At 48.1% G+C, this 12,679-nt stretch overlaps 1 protein-coding gene across 1 annotated transcript in view; it reads right to left on the reverse strand.

Moving 5' to 3' along the window:
* Positions 1 to 12,679, reverse strand: part of ACCSL (1-aminocyclopropane-1-carboxylate synthase homolog (inactive) like) — a 54,203-nt gene that overhangs the window by 2,496 nt on the left and 39,028 nt on the right. The window contains exons 2-12 of the mRNA XM_060606440.2: positions 7,715 to 8,271; positions 6,431 to 6,490; positions 5,928 to 5,998; positions 5,480 to 5,549; positions 5,169 to 5,235; positions 4,008 to 4,105; positions 3,679 to 3,756; positions 3,234 to 3,334; positions 2,056 to 2,145; positions 841 to 886; positions 606 to 747 (exon numbers count right to left, since the gene is read on the reverse strand). Coding sequence (XP_060462423.2) covers positions 606 to 747; positions 841 to 886; positions 2,056 to 2,145; positions 3,234 to 3,334; positions 3,679 to 3,756; positions 4,008 to 4,105; positions 5,169 to 5,235; positions 5,480 to 5,549; positions 5,928 to 5,998; positions 6,431 to 6,490; positions 7,715 to 8,230 — 1,339 coding nt within the window. The 5' untranslated portion in view covers positions 8,231 to 8,271. The remainder of the gene's footprint in view (positions 1 to 605; positions 748 to 840; positions 887 to 2,055; positions 2,146 to 3,233; positions 3,335 to 3,678; positions 3,757 to 4,007; positions 4,106 to 5,168; positions 5,236 to 5,479; positions 5,550 to 5,927; positions 5,999 to 6,430; positions 6,491 to 7,714; positions 8,272 to 12,679) is intronic.

The raw sequence follows: 12,679 nt of genomic DNA on the forward strand, positions 1-12,679 counted from the left end.
TCTGTTATAGGGAATTAAAGAGAGAGGGCCTTATCTAAGTTTGGGCCATGGCATTAGACAGAGGGGGTGGGGGGGTGTTTCCTCTGAAGCCGGTATTCACTTGTGATCCACGGAGGAAGTTAAATCCAGGTGCCATAGATCTAGCCACACCAACTTGCCCAAATGGCAGCCCTCCTTTGGCCACCTTAGATGATGAAGTCAAGTCATATTCAAGGAGTCATGGCATTTCTTTGTAAGCTCTGCCTAAAGCAAGCAGGGCACTAGGGAGGGAAAACTGACCTCCACGTAAAGGCGAATTTTGGGCTTTCAAGCCTTAGAGTACAATTTGACTATCCCTGTCCAGGCAGAGCATGAGCTCCCAGACAGTTAGACACAAGGCCCATCTACATTTCAGACCAGCAGCTCCGTCTTCCATCTCTGCCCTACTATACTATCAGAGCCACATCCTGCCCTTCTTCAAAAACTTCCTGTCCTGCCACCATTGAGCCCAAGACAGCAAACAGAGTCTCAGTGTTTTAGACGTACATCAGAGGCCCAAGCAGACCCAGGAATCCCCATGGCCATGGAGTCTAGCCAAGATCCCAGCCCGGGATGGGACTCAGTACCTCTGTCCTGGAGCAACCGGCACAACTTATGCTGGGCAATGCCAGAAATGCCATGGAGGTAGCCAAAAGAGCTCACAGCAGAGGCCACCTCCCTGTTGTGGGTGTAGAGAACACCAAAGCGGAAGCCAGAGATGCCAAAATCCTAGAGGAAAAGAAGTAGGAGAAGGAATACCTGGTCTGCCCACCTCCTGGCTCCCTTTCCTTTCCTACCCAAAGACAGGAAGCTGGGGCTCACCTTACTGGTGCCCCAGATCACATGGGTCCTGTTGGGGTCAGGCAAACTGGAGAGGAGACAGTACAATCATGGTTATGAAGAAGTATGTGAAGAATGAAGACTTGGGGTCAATGCGGGTAAGAAGGGGAAAATGGACTTGAGGTCCTTCCTAGACAAAAAGGCCTACAGGGCCCAAAGTTCAAGAAACAGTTGCCCCAGTTAAGCCAGGAAGTCAACAACAGGTTTTGCTGGCAAACTAGATGGGACAGCCCCCAAGCGCCCACTGAACGAAGTCCAGGACCCTCAGCCTGGCTGGTGGCCTTCCTGTAGCTGGTCCAAAGCCACCTTTTTAGCAGTTAGCTCTTCACACATATGGGCCACCCATTGTTTCTAAAATGTGCTCACCTATTTCTTATCGTCTCATTTTTGGTGAAGCTGTTCCTTCTGCTGGGCATGCCCTTGCCTTGCTTTGGCTGCTGGGATCCTATCTTAGGGCCATATACTATCCTTAAGAAAGTTTTGCCTTAGGGGCGCCTGGGTGGCTCAGACAGTTAAGCATCCAACTCTTGATTTCAGCTCAAGTCATGGTCTCATGGTTCATGAGATCAAGCCCTGCATTTGGCTCTGTGCTATCAGCACCAAGCCTGCTTGGGATTCTCTCTCTCTCCCTCTCTCTCTGCCCCTCCCCTGCTCGTGCTCACTCAATCTCTCTCAAAATAAAAATTTCTAAAAAAGTTTCCCCCTATTTTTATTCTCTCCCTGTGTACTGCTTATCAAGAAGTTCCTCCCTGACCTTCTGTAGGGCTTTATGTTGACAGTAACCTTTCTACCATGCTGTCAAGTTATCTCATGTACAAAATGGCATTTAAAAAAGACCTCTGGGGGGCACCTGAGGGGCTCAGTCGATTAAGCATCCAACTCTGGATTTCAGGTCTGGTTATGATCTCACAGTTCATGAGTTCAAGCTCCACATCAGGCTCTGTGCTGACAGCGTGGAGCCTGCTTGGGATTCTTGCTCTCCCTCTCTCTTCCCCTCCCCCACTCACATCCTCTCTCTCAAAATAAATAAACTTAAAGACACTTGAGAGGAAAGATGACGCTTTGCTCATTTTCACACTCCCAGTGGCACTTAGCCCATTTCCTAGCACATAGCCGGTAAAGTTTATGGCACATGAACTCACCCCGCAAAAGCAGGAACCTCCTGGCTCTCATTCCCAACGGCTGAGGCCAACTCACCTTTCCATGCTCAAAACACTGTGGAATGTGATGAATTCATCAAACACGGACAGCATGTAAATCTCATCTATAACTACATGAAGGTGGTACCTGCAGGTTGGGTAAAAGAAGGAGAATGTCTAGGCGCTCTCCAATCTCAACTCATTTTCTTTTATGGTCTTCTCTGGACACAGATCAGCTACTCCTACTGCTCCAGCAGCCCATCCAACCCTTCCAAGCGGCATGGCAAGGTAGAAGGGGGGTGGCCACCAGAAGGGGTCTTTAGACCTGGCTCGGGGGTAGGAAGGAAGAGGACCCAAAGACACTCAGGAGAACATCTAACCCTTCAACTGTAAAGCAGAGACCAATGAGGGGGGCTGGGTGTCCCAAAGAGTTTTATATCTGGTGTAGTCAGGGACCTCCCACCCAGGGTCCAAACTGAGTAGTGGCATTCAGTGGGCTCAGTGCTAATGCACATCATCTTGTTTATTTTCCCAAAACCCTCTGAAGCAGTGGTGGTATCTCCATCTCACAGATGAAGAAACAGTTTCTGAGACATAGTTCATTTCCTCAATCAGCAGATGCTAGAGCTGGGATTTGAACCTAGTTCTGTCAAATTCCAGCCCACAGACTTCCAGTGTTCATTCTCTTGTCCTCCTGCTCTGCCATGAATTGGTCTGGATTAGGGTTATGAAATTTGAATAAGTGTTTCTTCTAGAAAATGGGAGATTAGGTACCCTAAACAATAGGGCTATTTCAGAACTCCAGAGATGGTGGATGTCAACATGTTTGTAGGAATGGGACATGAGGGTTCTCTGGGGACACATCTTCACCCCACAAGGTCTGAAAGTCTGTCTTTCTCAGCACCTCAGGCCAAGTAGTTTGGGAAATGGATGCTGGGAGAGAGTGGTTACACAACAAGAATTGGAAAAGCAACAAAACCAGATCATAATTGTTATGTAGGTGTCTGTACCTGGGCAGGAAAAAAAAAAGAAAAAAGGCAAAATGGCCCAAAAATGTAGGGTTGAAGCATGTGGGCGCCTTTTCCTTCAATTTCAGTGTGAGTTCTACATAGCTTTGCAAAGTATACTGTGCAGTAAAAATATTGGAGTAAGTTTGTCTGGTTCTGACTTCTTGACCGTGAGTGATCAGAACATTGTTAAGGGACTTTGTGTAGTCTTGAGGGGTGGAACTCTTACCTCTTGGCAAACTCCAGGTATTCTTGTAGTGAGTCTCGAGAGTAGACGTCTCCCAAAGGATTCTGAGGGTTGATTAGAATGAGGCCTCTGACCTTTTTCCCCTAAAAAAAAAATATAAAAAACCATAACTGAGTGAACACAAGTCCTACACATCTACCTGAAGTTCAGCTAAAGGTCACATCAGGACACCCCATTATGGACACCCAACCAAGGCCTCATTGGGATCTCAGCTCCTTTAGGTGGGATCTTGAACATGCAGGCCCAGAAGGAGCTCTGGGGGCTGCCATAGACAAGGCTCAGGGCTCCCAGGGGGACACGGCCCCTGGGACACTGCTTCTTCCGAAGGAGCCCACACCACTGTGGTGAGAAGGTTGTACCGGGTCTCAGTCCTCAACCCTTCTCAGGGACAGCAGTGCCCACCCTGAAGACAGAGGTCCCTCCTTACTGTAAGCCTAGCCTCAAGTAGAGCTTGCTCCAGCTTGTCCACAGTGAGCTGGAAAGGATGGGGATTTGCATCTGTGACCTGGAAGACAAACGCTGTCTGAGAACTGCCTACCAGAAAGCTTCTAAGCCTTAGTTCCTCATCCCACAGACACTGAACAATGCTTCATGCCCAGGGCTACAGCCCCACATGCCTTCTTTGCTCTAATTTCTCCATCTCCCCCCACTGTCACTTATATGGGAGGAAAGAGAGTTCCCCTACACCTTCCAAATGCCCTAGAGACCTTCCATTGCCTAGGTGGGCTAAGCAGGGGGAAGGGTCCCCATTCTGACCTCACTGTCCAGGTGGACAAGAATCAGCTCAACTTTCGAATACAGGCAGGCACTAAAGGCGAAGCCACCGTAAAAGGGGGCAGGAATCAGAAAGGCCTCTGGAAGCACAGGGAGAGAAAGTCGTCAGTCCATGGTCTCCCCATCAGAACACGCCAGGCCCCCTAGACCAGCAGCAACACTATAGACAGAGAAGGTTAGTTTGGCAATCCATCCTGCTTGGGGCTTAATGCTTTTGGGCTCAGGCTCTACAAAAGTTGCATTCTTATAAATGTTATTTGGGGAACGCTAGAGAAGTTTCTTCTTTGGGGGTCTGCTAGAGAAGGAGAAGGGGAAGAATATTGCTATGAATGGCTCAGAATCCAGGTTACAAACCAAAATAGGCTTGCTAACAGGTGAAATGCTAGTCATCCACTGAGTCTTACCAGCTCCAGTAGGAACACAAGAGGCTGAGGTCTGTGCCCAGAGAGGGCGCTCATCTCTCTGCATGGCTCAGGTTACCTAGACTTGGTGAACCCATGGGTTCTTTTCTTCCCATTCCTTTGGCCTCATTGATGAGCAAACCAAGGACTCACGCCTTTGAATGAAACTGCCATCTTGGTAACTTCCTTCTATGCAGCCAGAGCTCATCAAGATCTGAGACTCTTGTTTGGGTGTTGTTAGGAGGGAGACCAAGAACAGATCCCTCAGCCTTGTTTGATCTAGAACTAATTAGCTTTTTGTTTGTTTGTTTGTTTGTTTGGGTGGGGGGGAGGGGTTGTTAGTGTGTGTGTGTGTGTGTGTGTGTGTGTGTGTGTGTATTTTGTTTGTTTGTTTGTTTGTTTGTTTGGTGGACGAGGATAGGAAATCTATCTTGTGAGCCAGTTACCAGGGCTCTCTGTATTGGAGTTGAGTCCAGAAGCCCAGCTAAGAATATACTGAATTGGCTCCCATTGTCACATTTCTAAAGCATAACTCACTGAGGACCATCATACATTTTCCTTCCATATTAAATGGGGACCCAAATCTCTCGCTACTACAGAAATAGTAGGAAGATGTTCTGATCAATGTAGAAGTCCCAGTATTTTAGGGGAAAGGCCTTGGGTCAAGATATTCTTCTTCCCTAAGGTCCAGTGCCCATTGTGCTGCTATTTCCCAGAGGGAAAGCAAAGCCCATTAACTTACCCCCTGGATCACAAAGAACCATGGCCAGTGTGGAGAACACAGAGGAGCAGCCATTTAGAACAACTACCTGAGGATGCACAGAAGACAGAAATCAAAACCCATCCCCCATATAAGAAGGTCTAGCCCTTTTCTCTCCCTCCCCCTAGGACAGGTATCAGGAACCTCTTTATCTGGTTATCCACTGGCCTTATCCATTGGCCTTTCCTCTGCCCTGGCCCTGAGGGTCTCTGCTCGTTCTAGAAAATACAAAAGAGTCCCCCAAGAATAAAGCCCTCTACCAAGGGGTCAGTGAGGGCGGGAAACTGACTCACATTTTCTGGATCAAGCTGGTCAGGTACCTTGCAGTAGTAGGTCAGGAACCGGGCCACCTCTTCTCGCAGGCTGTGGACAAACCCGGAGAGACTTTGTGGTGCCCAGGCCCAGGGGCCCTTCCTCATTCGGGATCTAGACTACAGTCTTTTCCAAAGAGCAAGGTATCCAACCTCATGTTACAGGTTACTGACTGAGGCGATCAACTCCCCAGGCGACACAGACAAGAAGTATGAGAGTTGAGACAAGAAATCAAGCCTTTTGAATTATAGGGCAGTGTTATTTCTATGACACCAGGCTCCTGATGAGGTTTCGCTCTAGATATTTTGTAGAAGTTGTTACCCAAAGAAATAGGGAGGTAGCCAACCAAGAATCTGGTGCTTTGGGTCCTTCCCTGGATGAGAGCAGGTGTCTAGGGGCCAAGAGACTTTAGATCTGGAAGTTACTTACAATGGTTGCCCTCTCCAATCAGGATATTGCAGCAAGGCATCCTCAATGTAGTTCATATCACTCTGACTCAACTGTGGACAAACAGAGCATGAGGACAGCCAGCCCAAGGAAGCCCAACAGGCCTCATCCCACGGCTCAGACACATCTGGGTGTTTGCCCTACAACACAGGGCCTGACAGAAGACAAACAGGGAAACATGCCCCTTAATGAATGGAGGCCCAATCTTGTCATAGATTATACAAATAGAGAATCACTGGGGAGTGTCTGATGACCCTACAGGGCCAGAGGCTCCCTTGGCAGCCTACCCACCATATACCCATTCACAGCACACCTCCAAACACAGTCAGTAAGCCAGAAGGTTAGATGTGCTATTCTAGAAGCTCTTTTCTCCCTTCTTTCCCCAAACTCCTAAGTCCAACTCCTGTATCTACCGCTTGCTAAGAAACATTCTAGTGGGACTAGGCCCAATGGCGGGTCCCAGCATAGCACAGGGCTTGGCTTACCCGTTCAGTCATCAGATCGAGGCAGAGCTTATTCTCACTGAGTCCAAGGTTAATGAAGCCCTGGAGATGGAAGGAATCTGAGATCAGTCCATTTGCCCTGCCCTATATGGGCCTCCTTAAACATTCTAGTAAATACTCATCCTAGGTTATTTCAAATGGAAATCTCACTGCCCCATGAGGCAGTTCAATCCATGTTTAACAACTTCAAGTGCTAGAAAACTTTCACAGACCCAAAAATCTTACAGCTTGCAAGTTTTCCCCTTCAGAGCCACATAGTACTTATATACCAGATACCAGTCGTTGAGTTCTTATCATGAGGCAGACCCTAGCACATGATTTAAAGAGAGTGAATCTCAGAAAGATTGAATAACCTACTAGCCATGTGACCACAGCGATGGGCAGAACCCACCTGCCTGACCCAGTACCTGCCTCATATCCATCTCTGCTTCCATGAGAGGGCCCTCAACTTATTGGAGGAGATATGGTCCCTCAGAGTCCAGTGGAGATACTGGGCTCAATTGGTCCCCAGAGAAGCAGATGGCCACTGACCACACACCACTTAACTAGAAACAGAAAAGGTTTGACTAGCACTGTCCTCCATCCTTTGGCTGGAGAGCTATAGTGAACCTCCCTTGCTGGAAGTCTCTCGTTGGCTCCCTAACACTTAGGATACCATCCCAATACCTCACAATGGCCTGCCCCCATCCACACCTCGTCACAGCACTCATTTCCCCCAACCTAGCCTTTCCCTTATCACTCCCAGCCCTTCCCACCACGAAGCTTTCACACATGTAGTTCCTCCTACCTAGAGGTCCCCCCTCCCACCACCTCCACCATATGGCTGGCTGATTCAGTCTTTAAGACACCTTAGACCACCCGAAGAAGGCAACCCCTCGTACACTCGGAATTATTATTCATGTTCCTTTCCCCAATGGCTGACTACATTCATCACTAGACTGAGTTCCATGAGGGCATGTCTGCTTTTACCACTTTGACCACAGTGACTCCTAGTGGGGAAGAGCATGGACTCAGGGAAAGCAGGCTGGGGGGGGGGGGGGGGGCGGGAGTCTGGGGGAACTGGAAGGCAGGGGACTCAGACACAGCTCTTAATTTTATTAGGCATGTCACCTTGTTTCTGTGCCCATTCCCTTATCTATAAGACGACAATAGCGTCTACTTTACAGAGCTAAGAAGAGTAAGAGAGCCCAGCACTTGGCACAGGACTCAGTCAACCCTAGTGATTGGGGCCCTTGAGTAGGTGTCTCCCCCTGCCCTCATCCTCACCATGGTGTTCTTGTCCTCGTGGTATTTGTCTCTCTGGTAGATCTTGTAGTCCTGGAAGCTGGAGTGGTATAAGGCAGAGATGTCAATCCCACGGCTGGACAGGTGCTGACTGACAAATGTAGCTTCAGGATCACTCAGTTGGTGAACTGGCCAGTCAGGCTGCCTGGAGGACTGGGCCCACTGCCCGCCTCTGACATCACGCCTAACATCCAGGGAAGGGCAAGACGGTTGGAGCCCTAGGCCACCCATGGCCCCAGACTGTAGGAGGTTGACCAACTGGTACATTAAGTGGCCCAGGAGGGCTTCCTGCTCGCTGGCGGCCTGACTGTGCCTCTGCTCCTCCAGCACCAGGTCCTGCTGCAGGTGCCTGGTCGTGAGGTGCATGAGGTTCTTCTCTATGGTCTGCTTCAAGTGCAGCATCATCTCCATCAGGTGGGTGTGGATTCTCTGGTTTCTGAGGCCCTGACCCCTCATCTGGGCAGAGGGCATACGGAACATGCCTAATCGATGACTCATGCTCTGGGTCTTTGTCTTGGCCTCAGCAGGCTGGCTGGAACCTGCAGAGAAAGCGAGAGACCACGCAGTGCATTAAAGGAAACCCTCCCCGGGGCGCCTGGGTGGCTCGGTCGGTTAAGCGTCCGACTTCGGCTCAGGTCATGATCTCACGGTCCTTGAGTTCGAGCCCCGTGTCGGGCTCTGTGCTGACCGCTCAGAGCCTGGAGCCTGTTTCAGATTCTGTGTCTCCCTCTCTCTCTGCCCCTCCCCTGTTCATGCTCTGTCTCTCTCTGTCTCAAAAATAAATAAACGTTAAAAAAAATTTTTTTAATAAATAAATAAATAAATAAATAAATAAATAAATAAAAATAATAATAAAGGAAACCCTCCTTGACCCTGAGGAGATCCAGGCCGGATCTCAGGCTCCTCACTGCCTCCTCCTACTTCCATGCCTTGGGTATAGGTACATGTTGGCTCAGGGAGAATTACCGACTCATTCAAGGGCAATGCCTAAGAGGCCCCAAGCCCAGACCCTGGAACACTATAGTTAAATGGCATTAAAATGTGTTCTGAAGAAGAGCATTAGGGCCCACTTTGAGAAAAAGGGGAAAGTGAACAGGTATGCTTCTGGGGTCTCCTCCTTCTCCCTCCATCAGAGCAATTCCTGCTTTACAATGTTCTAAGAAAAGGGGATTCTGTAGAAATAAAGAGACAGAGAGAGAAAAAGAAAGAAAGAGAGGGAAAGACGGGGGGGGGGGATGGGGGGGGAGAGAGAGAGAGAGAGATAAAGAATAAAAAGCCTGAGTAAATTATTCTGCTAGCATAGAGGTGAGTACTGCCCAAGGGCCAAATCCAGCTACCTCTTTTTGTAAATAAAGTTTTACTGGAATACAGTCACATTTGTTTATTGATATATCATCTATGGCTGCTTTCACACTATAATGGCAGGCCTGAATAGCTGTGACACAGACCATAGGATATGACTCACAAGGCATAAAATGTTCATTATCTGGCCCCGTTTGGAAAAAGTTTGCCATCCCTTGTTCTAGAACATCAGCCCCTCTTTTTGTCTGTTTTTCCTCAGTCCTTCTATCCTTCTTTGTGTCATTTCCTTACAAATACCTTCAACCTGCTCACTGTGACAGCTGCCTCAGACTTCCATCACTAGTAACCAGGGGCTAGATACATGGTTCTTGAACTTCAAACTTCACCAGAATCACTTGGAGGACTTGTTAGCACAGAGATGGCGAGGCCTCCCTGCCAGACTTTGATTCGGTAAATCTGGGGTGGGGCCGGAGAATTTTCAGTTCGAACAAGTTCCTGAGACTCTACTTTGAGAGCCTCTGACTATTCAGACCAACCTTTCATCTGAAGAGAGGTCAAAATGATGGGAAAGACCTAAGAAACACCTTTTTCAAGCCTTGAAGAATCAACCAAACACATCGGAGAGCAAGAAGCCACAAGGTAAGAAAACCTGAGGCCAACAGCTGCCTCTAATTCTTTGTATGACAATCTTCATATTCCCAGACACAGAGACCTCTTTTCCTAAAAAATTCTAGATTTACAGCCCTTCCACTAGATGCCATATTCTGAGTTCTTATTCTAAGTTCCATCCCCGCCATATGCAAAGCCTCGTTACCTCCTTCACGGGTTTGTTGCACCAGGGCTTCAAAGTACTGGACACTCTGCCCAACTTCTCCAAAACATGTCCAGTCTGCCTGGGATATGCCCATAGCCATCTATACTTCCCCCTCATGACACTTAATACTGTTACATGTTCAGTATCTCCCCAGGTCAGCCTTCATCATTCTACCGTTAGCGCAGTGCCTGGCACATAGGTAGCTAGGAGGAGAGGCACAACCACAGGATGTTGCCAAGTCAGTGAAGAGAAGAGCAAAGCCATGAGGACTTTGCTATAGAAGATGGGGCGGTGACCAGATACAGCCACAGGACGAAACAGTACTGAGTCTTGATTTAGGGTGCCAACTTCTCATCGGCAGTGATACAAAGAACTTCACGCGCCAGAATTAGGAACACGCATATTGTTTAGAAAGAGATTGAACAGATATACATTCTCATGTCTAGACTAACCCTTTGTTCCACAAGCAAAATACTTTGTTCTGCCTCAGACTCCCTCCCCTACAAGTTAAAGGGTCATTTCAGTGGGGCTTTCAACCCTGCAGATAAGGAGCTCATACGGTCCTTCCAGATACAGACATCCCCCAACTTAGAATGGTTCAGTTCTTGACTTTATGACTTGACGATGGTGCAGAAGTGACACGCATTCAGTAGAAACTGTACTTGGAATTTCGAATTTGAACCTTTTCCTGGGCCAGTGATGTGCCGTAGGATCCCGTCTCAGGATGCTGGGCACTGGCAGCAAGATGCAGCTCCCAGTCAGCCCCACAATCACGAGGGTAAAAACCATTTACAACTATCCTGTACCCATACAACCCTTCTGCTTTTCACTTTCAGTATTCAATAAACTAAATGAGATACTCCACACTTTATTATAAAATGGACAGTGTTCGAGGATTTTGCCCAGCTGTAGGCCAGTGTGAGTGTTCTAAAAATAATTAAGGTAGGCAAGGGGTGCCTGGGTGGCGCAGTCGGTTAAGCGTCCGACTTCAGCCAGGTCACGATCTTGCGGTCCGTGAGTTCGAGCCCCGCGTCGGGCTCTGGGCTGATGGCTCGGAGCCTGGAGCCTGTTTCCGATTCTGTGTCTCCCTCTCTCTCTGCCCCTCCCCCGTTCATGCTCTGTCTCTCTCTGTCCCAAAAATAAATAAAAAACGTTGAAAAAAAATTTTTTAAATAATTAAGGTAGGCAAGACTAAACTATGATGCTCAGTAGTTCAGGTGTATTAAATGCATTTTCAACTTATAACGGGTTTATCAGGACAGAAGTCCATCATAAGTCAAGGAAAATCTATACTCGGATAGCATAGAGGGGTAGTTACGTGTCAACAGAGATTCCTGTGGTTTTGCCTTCCAAAAGGTGGTGCCTATCATCCCTGCTGGTTCTGAGGAGTTTGGCGGGAAGGGCCACACTGCTGGACAAGATTTCTCTTCAATGGGCAAGAAGTAGGGGGTTTCCGCTTTCTTCCAGGGCTACGCTCTCACATATTGAGGGTCTTTGTCCTGTACCACCTTAATAACAAAACCAAAGATATCACAGCTCTGTAATATCCACTAGACCAGCACATGGTCTCAGACTAAGCAGTAATCCCAGTTCAGGCTGGATTAGGGGCTCTCTTGAACTTCTTGCCCCGGAAGTCCTTGATGTTACCAAAACTCCACGACTCTGTCCCATCCACCCAGCCCTCAGCCAGGGACTCCAGGTACAAAGAAAACAGTGATCAGAATTATGTAGGGAAACTGGAGGCCAGTGTGGCCCAACAAGCTATTAGAGGAGAAAGGCTGCTCGAAGCAGTTAGGATGAGAACCTCTCCAGGCAGGCTTATGGAACAGCAAATAGTGCTAAGGCAAGTACCTAAAAGAAGTGTGTTTTCTTGGAAAAATGTATTTTTTTTCTTTTTTAAATGTTTATTTTTGAGACAGAGACAGAGTGTGAACAGGGAAGGGGCAGAGAGAGAGAGAGAGAGAGAGAGAGAGAGAGAGACAGAATCCTCAGCAGGCTCTAGGCTCTGAGCTGTCAGCACAGAGCCCGACACCGGGCTCGAACCCACAAATCATGAGATCATGACCTGAACCAAGGTTGGGTGGTTAACCAACTGAGCCACCCGGGTGCCCCCAAATTCTTTTTAAGTTTATTTATTTATTTTGAGAGAGAGAGACAGCAAGTGGGGAAAGGGCAGCGAGAGAGGGAGAGGCAGAATCCCAAGCAGGCTCCACACTGTCACCACAGGGCCTGATGCAGGGCTCAAACTCACAAACCGCAAGATCATGACCAGAGCCAAAGTCTGACGTTTAACCTGAGTCACGCAGGCACCCCAAAATGTATTTGAAATGAGTATGTGGTAAGGCCAGGAGGAAACCTGGCAGTTAGATTTCTGCCAAGACTTATATTCTCTATAAGAAAAGTCTATTGTGAAAAATGTTGGCCCACAAAGGCAATAATGCCCCTAAATTGTCTGGTATTGAGGTATACCAACCCTTTCCTCAAGTTGTCTTGTACATACCTTGGTTTCAACATTCCCCAGCTTCCAACCATCTGCCTATTAAGTCACACTCAGGGGTCTTCTATAACAGCTAGAAGCCATGGCTCAGAACCAGCCCAACTGATACAAACAACCTTCTGAAAAGAGCCAAAGGGCTGACAAACAGTAGAAGCTGGGAATAGGGAATGAACATGGGAAATGAGCTAGAACCAGCTCATTTGTTTGCAATGCCAGCACCTGACTCCAAGCAGGACAATTTTTATGTCACTTTCCCTAGGACCCTACAAGCTCTCTAGCTCGGTCTTGCCCTCCAACCTTCCTTTCCTTTGTCATGTACCAGCTTCTCCTGGTG

This window comes from Panthera onca, chromosome D1 (assembly GCF_046562875.1).
Source record: "Panthera onca isolate mPanOnc1 chromosome D1, mPanOnc1 haplotype 2, whole genome shotgun sequence".
NCBI classification, from domain to species: domain Eukaryota; kingdom Metazoa; phylum Chordata; class Mammalia; order Carnivora; family Felidae; genus Panthera; species Panthera onca.